The sequence below is a fragment of the Myotis brandtii genome, unplaced genomic scaffold (genome assembly GCF_000412655.1).
Source record: "Myotis brandtii unplaced genomic scaffold, ASM41265v1 scaffold1403, whole genome shotgun sequence".
In the NCBI taxonomy this organism is placed as follows: domain Eukaryota; kingdom Metazoa; phylum Chordata; class Mammalia; order Chiroptera; family Vespertilionidae; genus Myotis; species Myotis brandtii.
In genome coordinates this window covers 205,230-216,604 of record NW_005355009.1, presented here as the reverse complement: position 1 = coordinate 216,604, position 11,375 = coordinate 205,230, and the positions used below count along the sequence as shown (strand labels likewise).

Below are 11,375 nucleotides of genomic sequence, written 5' to 3'. Positions count from 1 at the left end.
ACTGAACCTTGTGGTAACATTTGATTGAAATTTTGAAAAATAGCAAGACATTTTGAATTACCTGGGTAAGCACTGCAGTGTGTTCATAACCACAGCTGATGTAAGTCACATCTAGACTCTTTAGCCGACCAACTGAAAGAGGCTTGTAGCTTTGCACTGTTGAAAGAAGTATAAGAAGCAGACTCAGTTATCATGAGTTTTTATATTTTTATAGTTTTTAATATTTTTATTATCTTATAATTAATTAACATAATTTTTAGAAGTGAATAAATAACCAGAGGTTTTAGAAAACAAAGGGCAAGCCCTGCTTTGGGAAAGAAAAGCAGTCTTTTAGCATGTATTTCTGGAAACTATTTAATCTTCTTTCCTGAATCTATTGTCCTGGAAAGCTAAGCTTTAAGACCTTCATCCTAATTATAGTGTCGTCATCATGCTGAATTCATTTCTGTCACACAGTAGGTATTTTGCAAATATGTAATAGTAGTTAAGAAAATAAAAGAACCTACTTCATGCTGACAGAGTTAAATGAAATTATATGTAAGTGCTCAGCATGGTACTAGCACTAAACAGGTGCTAAAGATATGTTAGTTGAATGTACTAGTAAAAAATTTAACAGAGGAGGGCAGGGCCCATGGAGAAGACTTCACAGTGAGTTTTGTTTAAAGGTTGCCAAAGAAACTGGTTATTTCTCCTACTGCTAGCAGGCTTCTAATCCAGTGGTTCCAAAATTTTGCTGCACAGCAGAATCACCCATGAGATCTTTGTTAATGACTGATGCCTGACTTCCATCCCCAAACATCCTGATTTAATCGGTATAGGGTCCAACCAGGGCATTGGGATTTTTAAATGCTCTCATGGTAGACAGAATAATGGCCTCCCAAAGACGTCCATGTCCTTTTTTCCAGAGCCTGTGAACATGTTAGGGTACATGTCAAAGGGGAGTTAAAGAAGCAGATGGAATCAAAGTTGCTAATCAGTTGACCTTAAAACAGGGAGATCACAAGAGTCCTTTAACTGAAGAAATGGGAGGTAGACGTGTCAATGTCAGAATAATGTGACTTGAGAAAGACTTAATCAGCCAGCCATTGCTGGTTCTGAAGAAGAAAGGGGGCTGAGTGAAGGAATGCAGGTGGTCTTTAGAAGCTGGAAAAGAGAAGAAAATGGCTTCTGCCCGAGAGACTCCAGAAAGGAACACAGCCCTGCTGACACCTTGATGTTAGCCCAGGGAGACCCACACCAGACTTCAGACCACTGGAACAATAAGATAACACATCTGTGTTGTTTTAAGCCACTACGTTTGTGGTAATTTGTTACAGCAACCATAAAAATTAATGTAGCCTCCAGGTGATTCTAATGTTCCATAAAGTTTGGGAACCACTGTTCTAACCTCTGAGACCGCCCTTTGCAGAGTTGGTCTTCCAACTGGAAAGAAATAATAATTTATTGCAGGCACAAGATTATCTCCTTACCTGGGACATCTTTCCCGCTGAGGGCCAGCTGCCCTGCACTGTTGCTTCCCCAGCCAAATGAAGTCCCAGAGAGAGACAGGGCAAAGCTGTGGGCCCCTCCTGCAGCCACCTGAGCCAGGGGGATCCCCTCTAAGGACCTCACCCGCTGCGGGCTGGCTTGGGAGGGAACGTCCTTCCCCAGGCCCAGTTGACCTTGGCTGTTCTTTCCCCATGAAAACACTTGGCCATCTACAGAAATAAAGAAGAGAAATTCAGAATTGCAAGTAGAAACTTCCACCCTAATTCAAAAAAATCTTTAAAAAATAAAACAGGGTTAAATAAGGTTAAAGTATTCTGGCTAAAGGCAAAGGTCAAGATCACCTTCAGAGGTCCCTTCTAACAACATCCACTCCTCTTCTCCTTCCAAGTAAAGGGCAACTGTGTTCTTTCAGGTGCTCAGGCCAAAAATCTTGGAGTCATCCTTGACTCCTCTCTTTCCTTTATATCTTCCAACCCAGCAGATCCTAAAGCCTCTACTGTCAGAGTTTATACAGAATCCAACTACTTCTCACCTCCCCACTGTTAGCTCCTCAGTGGCCAAATCACCATCATTTCTGTCTTGGAAAATTACAACACCACCTTTCTGGACTCCCAGATCCCACCTTTGCCCCCAGCAGTCTGTTCCAAAGAGTAGCCAGAGTGAGTGACCTTTTAAAGATATGAGTCAGGTCGAACCATTCAGGAGCTTGCTATCTCACTCAAGAAAAGACTGATTCTTGCTACAGCTCACAAGCCCCACGTGCCCAGTATTTCCCACGACCACTTCTCAGACCTCATCTGCCCCTTCCTCATGCCTCTCCATATATCCTGCTCTTGCTGAGCACACCACTGGGCATGCCCCCTACCTCATCACCTTTGTTTTGGGATCATTCTTCTGGATCATGGCCTTAGCATCATATCTCCTTCCTTCCCTTTTGGTCTCTGCTCATATGTCACCTAATAAGAGATAGCTTCCCTGACTTCCTGTATAAATAGGAAAACCCCTTTCCTTCACCCAAGCACTTGCTCTCTGTCCTCTTACCCTCACTCACTTTTCTTCAGACCCCTTATCCTTATCTGTTATACTACATAACTATTTGTCTCTGTGTTTAAGGGTATCTTCTCCTACTTCTCTTCCTATCTAATAAAGAGGGGATATGCAAATTGACCATCATGCCATCACAAAGATGGTGGCGCCCATAGCCACAAGATGGCGGCACCCCGTCCCCTCAGGCCCGCCAGAGTCCCCTAGTCCTTTCAGCCCAGCCAGAGGCGTGGCAGGCATGCAGTGAGGCTGGACCCACCCTCAGCCCCCCAGCCACCCAGGGCCGGCCCAAGGTGCAGGCAAGCCTTGGATGGCGGCTGCCTAGCCGTCCAGGGCTGCCTGAGGCTTGCGCTGCTGGCAGTGGCAGCAGCAGAGGTGTGATGGGGGCATCGCTTTCCCCTGATCGCTGGGTCGCCTCCCACCACTGAGGGTTCCCAGACTGTGAGAGGGGGCAGGCTGGGCTGAGGGACACCCCCTCCAGTGCATGAATTTTCATGCACCGGGCCTATAGTCTGAATATAAGCTTCCTGAAAGCAGGGTCTTATGTTTGTTCACTGCTATATTCCTTTGTTAGAAACACTGCAGGCACTTGGTAAATATTTGTGAAATGACTCCATGGCGGGGGAGGGGACGGGAACCAACATTTTATGTTGAATTTGACCAGAGAGGGAAAATTAGTATCAAATTTTTAAAAAGCTGCTCTAATGCTTAATTATTTGTCCAGAGAAATGCCACACATCTCAGATTTTTAAGTTATTATATCTAACTTTTATTTTGAACTCTTCTAAGTTATTTCTATCACTGAAAATAATTTTTGAGAACATGCTGCAAAATGTCAAACTGTCATGAAAGTGTATGAGAACTCACAGTTCACCATAGCAAATGCATTGAGTGCTGGGTTCTACACAGCTTTTACATTCCAGATCAACATAAAGACAAATCAATGCTCCAAGGAAAAAATTCAAATCATTTCCATAATTAAGAAGTTCCATTTGTTCAGTGGTTGAGCATCAGCCTATTATGAACCAGGAGGTCATGGTTTGATTCCTGGGTTAGGGCACATGCCCGGGTTGCAGGTTCAATCTGTAACAGGGGGTGTGCAGGAGGCAGCTGATCATTGATTCTCTCTCATCATTGATGTTTCTATCTCTCTTTCCCTCTCCCTTCCTCTCTGAAATCAATACATGGATGTATTTTGAGGGCATTATGCTATGTGAAATAAGTCAGACAAAGACAAATACTGTATGATCTCACTTAATGTTGAATCTTAACAAAACACACCAACAACTCATGGATACTAAGAACAGAGCGGTGGTTGCCAAGAGTTAGGGATAAAATGGGTGAAGGGAATCAAAAGATACAAACTTCTAGTTATAAAATAAATGTCATGGGAATGTAATGTTCAGCATGGCCACTAGAGTTAATAATACTGTATTGCATATTTGAAAGTTGCAAAGAGAATAAATCTTAAAAGTTCTCATTACAAGAAAAAATTCTGTAACTGTTTGGTGACAGATGCTAACTAGATTTATTGTGATTATTTCACAGTGTATACAAATATTAATTATTATGTTGTACACCTGACACTAAATAATGTTGTATGTCAATTATACCTCAATAAAAATATACATTTTCTAATTTTAAAAAAGAAGAAAGGAAACGAAACTAATATTTATTGTACCCTACATGCTATGGACTGTTCAGGATAAATTGTGTACCTTTTCTCACTGAATCTTCTAAACAACTTTTTTTTTTTTAAATATTTTATTGATTTTTTATAGAGAAGAAGGGAGAGGGATAGAGAGTTAGAAACATCGATGAGAGAGATCGACCAGCTGCCTCCTGCATGCCCCCCACTGGGGATATGCCCGCAACCAAGGTACATGCCCTTGACCGGAATCGAACCTGGGACCTTTCAGTCCGCAGGCTGACGCTCTATCCACTGAGCCAAACCTGTTCGGCTCTAAACAACTTTTAAGCTATGCATCAATATTCCTACAGGTGAGAAAACTGAGACTCAACCAAGTTAAATAACTTGCCTTAGATTAAATAGCTAGAAGTGGTAGGTAGAAGGAAGCACACTATAGCCCTGGGATTGTCCTGGTTGCATAGCCTACATGGTACAGTGATTAAGAACGTAAGATTGGGATATAAACGTAGTGAAAGTCTCTGAGCCCAACTATCCTTATTTCTGAAATAAGGATACAAATAATACCTAGGTTCTGTGTTTTAAAATATTTTTATTTATTTAAAATTTTTATTGATCTTGAGAAAGTGAGAGAGAGAGAGAAACATTGATGTGTGAGAAACATTGATCGGTTGCCTCCCGCACGCATGTGGCCCAACAGGGGATTGAACCTGAACTCTGGGTATGTGCCCTGACCATGTGGAACCCACCACCTTTTAGTGCATTGGACGATACTTCAACCAACTCAGCCACACCAGCCAGGGCCCTAGCTTCTGTGTTTTAGGCAATTACATGAGACAACACACGTAAAGCATTTAAGAGTAGCACATAGAAGGCAACTAAGAAACGTTGGCTGTCCCTGGCCCCGGTGTCACAATGGCAGTTATGCACACGAAACCACCAGAGGGACACACAAATGTCAGATGTCTCTTGAAGGGGACCAGAATATGCCCCGTTTGGGAGATTATTTTGAGCTGAAGGCAACTGAGAATAACAGTTGCGGAAAGGGTTCTCTGCCCTCCCCTTACCCACCCGAAGGCAAGGCATAAATTTCCTTTTGTGACGGCGTCCCCTTGGTACCAGGAATGGGAGAGGGACTCATCACCAGAGATGGAGAGTCAGCATTGGCATGAGGGTGCTTCAACCACCCTTAGCGAAATAACCCTCATCTTTCATTAGTTCCCCCCACATTTTTTCAAGTCCCTTTCCCACAATATCTCTCCCCTAACCCAAACCTCCTTTCCTTTGTTCACATGGTATATAAGCCCCAGAATCCAACCACTTCTTGGGTTTCACTTCTTTTCGTGAACTCCCATGCCCGAAAGTATCAATGAAAATGATGTGCCTTTTTTCTTAGTAATTTGTCGTTTCTTATATTTGTAGCCCTCCAGGTACTGAAACTAAGGAGTAAAGGAAAAGTTTTTCCTCCCTGACACTTTCCATTGAAATTTGGCAGGATGGACAAAGGATTGAGGATGTTGATGATTAAAAAAAAAAAAAAAGTAGTCATGATTTTGATGTTTCTTTCTTTGATCTAAGTAAAAAAGAGAATAGGCCTTTGTCTACCTGAATTTGCCAGTGAAGACAAGCCATTCCACAAAAAGGGCAAAATGCTGGAAATAAAACCACTACTGGGTTCTGAGAGAGTCAGCCAATCAGATCATGTAAGCAGAGATGGTCTTTATGGCAGTGAAATATGAATTAGGCAATAGTTAAGAGTATAATAAGAACAAAGAAAATTGAAAAAATATATGAAAACAACATCTTTTCTGAAATCTGGAGAGTTAAAAACTTCTAAATGCATTAAAGTGAACCCCAATGCATTAAAAGCCAACAGGAGATCGAAAACACCTTTTTTACCTTCTGATAATGCCAGGGAATGGTAGTCTCCACAGGAAACTTGTATTATTTTTATACCATCCAGAGCTTTTATCTTCCTGTATTAAAAATGAAACATAAAAAATATACAAACTCTATTAATCGTTCTTTAGAATGTATCACTAAGTGGGCTACAGATATCTAAAACATCCCAGGTAATACATTTGGTTTAGAAAAACAATTTAATGTTCTTGTATTTCTGTAGTATCTTTTTTTCAAAGCTTTGAACTGTTTTTAACATGACATCAGCATGTACAAAGGTGCAGGGCAGAATTCAAAACAGTATATAATGCAAAAGTGACTTTTACTGGACTTTTAATGCATTATTTAATGTACCAACTTTTATTTTATACTTATTGATGTAAAAGAAAAATAACTTTCTTCATACACATATAGCACAGGGCTTTAGAATTTATAGGATACTATTTTAATCCCTGTGAGAAAAACAAAACCATTGGGTTGAATTGCCTCTACAGGATCAAAACGTAACTATCCGCAATTTCACATGGTTGAACCTAGAACTCAAAGAAGTCAGATATGTTTCAAGTTGTAGAACTAGACTCAAACCTTGGTCTTTCTGTTTCAAGTTCAATGATCATTCCTCAAGCCACAGCAATTTCTCACATGATTTAATGACCACAGGGGGTAACAAGGTAACTTCCTGGTATTAGAAAACATGCTCTTGACCATTTCCAAAGTATGTATAATTCATGAACACAAAATTCAGACTGCTTGTCATATCATTTGTCCTAGAAAACTTTTTGTGAGGATATGATTTCCCCCCTCTATTTGACTAAGTAAAATATTAGGACCCAGTGATTATAACAAAAAGGTTATGTTGAAAGAAAAACATTTCTTTTTCTAATTTGGGTGCAGTGATTTGAGGACCTACAATTAATTGACAATAGACAGATTAACCGTAGAAAAGACATGGCTTATTTATATGTACACATGGGAGCTACCAGTTATAGAAACTTTGTGGAATAACCAGAGTAAAAGTTTATATATATCAACATAACAAAAGTCGGGATTGGAGGAGGCAGTTAGAACTTCCATGAAAGAGTATGGGAGTTTCTATTGTGGGTTTTGTTTTTTTGTTTTTTGGGTTTTTTTTTTTGGTGCTGATAGGGCAGCTGAATTCACAGGAAACTCCTTGCTAGGAGGGTTAATGGCAGCTGAATTTTAGGAGGCACTGCTTTAGTCAGAGAGGGAAATTCAGATAAATTGCTTTCTGCATCTTCAGTAGCTCAAATGTTTTTACTTTAATCTTTATGCCAACTCAGGGGGTCCAAGTTGTATAGGTATTTCCAATAGATTAGATTAAGACCGAAGGGTCACATGTTCACATTCACCATGCCCTTCTCTTTCATAGGACTTTAAATAATAATTGATGTTACAAGTTTTTCCCCAGCCTCCTCCCTGCAATATACTGTAATGGTTGAGGTTAGAGACTGTGTTTGTTGGCATAGTCATCTTTCTACCCTGGCATCTTGCATGGTACCTAGCAGGTGGAACTCAAAAATATTGAATGAATGAATGAACTGAAATACTTACTTAGGCGTAAAAATTATTTCCTTAAATTCTCCAATCCCCAGTTGTCCTTCAGAACCAGCTCCCCATGCAAAGACCCTTCCTTTGTGACAAACAGCCAGGGAGTGCTCCTTTCCACAGCTCACAAAAACAACGTGTAGAGTTTCCAGTGCCTTAATGGGTTCTTCAGGAACAAAAACAAAGCAAAACAAAACCCCCACAGATTATTAATTTAACAGAAAGTTCAAAACAGTACTTTTCCTTCAAAAAGAAGGGTCATTCAAATTGCTTATCTCTTCCAACAGGCCTTTAAATCAAGGCCTAAAGTCCATGCTAAAGGTCTGAAGGAATTAGCTCAGTGTGTATACTTTTCCTTCAAAAAGAAGGGTCATTCAAATTGCTTGTCTCTTCCAATAGGCCTTTAAATCAAGGCCTAAAGTCCATGCTAAAGGAAATAGCTTAGTGTGTGTTATACTGTCTTTATGGGAATATAGCTGGTATTCAAAAGGGTGGGCATCATGGAAGAGGGGAACCTGTAGGAACTATGACACTTGAGCTAATGTTCTTTTCTATGATGGTGGTAGTAAAACCCAGCAAAATGAAGGGAGTTGGAAAGAAGATGGGATTGCTTCTCTACTCTTTTGGATCCCCAGCCCTGAACAGTGAGAACAAGGAATTAATCCCTTGCTCAGGAGGAAAAAGCAGGGAGCCTGTCTCATGAGTGTGGGAGGCAGAAGCCAGATCTCACAATGAAGAGTGCAGTGGTATGCCTCTAAATGGGCCAAGTGGGCCCACAAATGGAAACCTGATCACATTTCCCTGCAAGCCAATCTAGATTCTTTCCCAAAGTGTTGTCTCTGAATTATCAAAAGGTTGGAGTTAAGTAGAATAATTATAAGTGAAGTTTTTGTTAACACAAATTTTCTTTTTAAAAATCTTTGTGATCTTATCCTTTCCAATGATTTACTTTCAAACTACGCAACAATTTAAAAATTTCCCAAAGATTGATACACTCACAAAGGTAGAAACTGGTTCTGAAAGGAGTTTTAGGGATAAAATAGGCAGGTTTAGGGAGTTTTAGGAATAAAGAGGCTCCATGGGGGAGGAAGGCATAGGTGAGGGCTTGGAGTTGCCAAAAGGCATACATTCACAGAGGAAAAAAAAGGATTCCACAGGATTAGCAGAGAGGAAGACATCCATTCACAGAAGATAGGGAAAAGCCACAAGGTATGGGGAAAAAAGGAAACAAACTTTCACAGAGGATAGAGAAATGCAGACAAATGAGATTTTCACAGGAGACAGAGAATTTGTTGTAGTAATATATATAGAAATGTTTAAAAATGCTTTAAAATGTATAAAAAATGTTAAGAAAGGTTTAAAATGTTTGAGTTAATTTTCCTTGAAACTTAAAGTATGATATTAAGGACACATTTCTCATTGCCCTGAAGCGTGTGTATTTTATAGATAAGGATTTGAACTTTAGTTATTGACTCAGAGTGACTTGTCAAGATAACCATTTGAGTGAGTGATGTATTTTTCCTAAGATAATCACATGTAGCCCCTTGCCCTGTTTGAGATTAACATGTGTGCATTGACGTAATTTATTGATAGCCACCTGAACTGTTGCCAGTGCGGTACAGGCTTTAAAAATGGGGGTCCTCCCTAGCTGGTTTGGCTCAGTGGATAGAGCGCCAGCCTGTGGACTGAAGGGTCCCAGGTTCAATTCCAGTCAAGGGCACATGCCTGGGTTGCAGGCTGGATCCCCAGTAAGGGGCCTACAGGAGGCAGCCGATCAATGATACTCTCTCATCATTGATGTTTCTATCTCTCCCTCTCCCTTCCTCTCTGAAATCAATAAAAATATTTTTAAAAAATGGGGGTCCTGACCAGCCAATGGTGCTTGCCTGTCGAGACAGCCACAAAGGCACGTCCTCTTGTCAGTCCGGCAAGCAACGCCATTCCATGTTTCTTTTCTTGCCAGACGACAGAAGAACGGCCAGTACCTCTCGATCAAGATGCAACTGAGCTCTCGAGTGAGGAATGCTGGCCCCCTGCATCCAGACTGGACCAGCCCAGCTGCCGGACCCCAGAGGACAGCGCCACCGGGATTCCCATTAAGCCTGTACCCACAGCACCAGGAACTTGTGTGAGTAATAAAGTGCTGTGTGATTTGCAACTGCATATGTTTCATGTGCTGTAATTCCTCCGGCAGTTAACTGAATTATTTTGCATACGCTCAAAATTAAAATGAAAGCTTCTGGTCTTTTCAGTCCTACGCCTGCCCTTGGTTCTGCTTGCATAGAGTAGCCTCTTCGCTAGCAACTACTTGAATGTACCACACCTGCACGGTTAAAGTTTATTTCAAGGGACACCTTAGATAAACACCCCAGATCCTTTCCCAGGATTTACTTGGGACAGAATTCTAGCACTGAAGGAAAAAAGGAGCTTAGTGGGTTACTCCCTTGGAATCCCCTTCCTACTAGTGGGAGTCTGTATTTGCTTCCAATAAATTTCCGCCCTTTCATTTACCACCTTTTGTCCAGTGGCTTCATTCTTTGAAACCATCTGGACAAGGACCGGAGAAAGAAATTACTCTTGCATCCTGCTCAGGAAAACAACCCGAATCAGACCACCTTCCGGAAGAACTGGACGTATCATTAAGTATCATGATACCCCTCATTTCCACCTGAAGGGAATCAAGATGTGCCACCCCAAAATGTGCTGCTTTGGCATAAGGATTGTTCTGAGCAGAAGGCAACAGCAAATCAACAGATGCAGGAAGAGTTCTCTTCCCTCCCCTTAGCCACCTAACAGCAGGCATACATTTTTCCTTGTGAAGGTGTCCCCCAGCAAGAGTGACTCATCAATGGAGCTGGCATTGAGAAGAGCCTGTATAAACCACCCTTACTAAATTAACCTTTGCCTTCCATTAGTTCCCCCCATATACTTCCAAGTCACTTCCCCACAACTGAATATCCCTCAAAGCCCAAACGCCCTATTTTTGTTTAAATTGTATATAAGTCCCTGAATCTCAGGACTTCTTGAGTTTAACTTATTTTCTGTGAACTCCCGTGCACCAAAACTATTGATAAAATTGTATGCTTCTTCTCTTGTCTAAGTTTGCAGATCCTCCTGATTAAGAAGGTAGAGGAAACGTTTTTCCTCCCAGACACAACCCTTAGAATTTATTCTTAGTAAGGAATTAGAAACTTCATCAAATAATATCTACAGTAATGCCAATCATAATATTATTTATAAAAGCCCCTAATGAAAAAACACATATACTAATTTCAACAAAAGGAGAATAATTTAAGAGCCTGGAATGTTATGCTACAACTTGAAATGTATTTTCAAAAATATGTAACAAAAAGGCAATAAGTTCATGATACTATGTTCGGTGAAAATGCAATTTAACAGAATTATATAAATACTGGTTTACAAAACTGTATAATGACATGATTTCATAAAGATTAAATACATAATATATAAAAAAAGCAAAAAGGCAATGCAACAAAATATTAGCAGTTGTCTTTGGGTATTGGAACTATCGGCTATTTCTTCCCCTTTGTTTCCACAACAACTAGTAATGGTAAAAATGCTATTACATATATTTTTAATTTTAAGAAAAAAGACGCCCATAATTTCTGGGAGAAACCAAGATGGCGGCATAGGTAAACACCTGAAATTGCTGCCTCGCACAACAACTTCAAACCTCCAATAAAAAGACAAAACAGAAATAATCAAAAAC

The 11,375-nt window shown here is 40.5% G+C and overlaps 1 protein-coding gene across 1 annotated transcript in view; it reads right to left on the bottom strand.

The window, feature by feature from the left end:
- Positions 1–7: 7 nt before the first annotated feature.
- LOC102242814 (probable E3 ubiquitin-protein ligase HERC6) overlaps positions 8–11,375 on the bottom strand; it is a gene marked incomplete at its 3' end in the record, with an annotated part of 20,397 nt that continues 9,029 nt past the window's right edge. The window contains exons 3-6 of the mRNA XM_014535244.1: positions 7,652–7,811; positions 6,080–6,156; positions 1,470–1,697; positions 8–156 (exon numbers count right to left, since the gene is read on the bottom strand). Of these exons, the coding sequence (XP_014390730.1) occupies positions 8–156; positions 1,470–1,697; positions 6,080–6,156; positions 7,652–7,811 (614 nt within the window). The remainder of the gene's footprint in view (positions 157–1,469; positions 1,698–6,079; positions 6,157–7,651; positions 7,812–11,375) is intronic.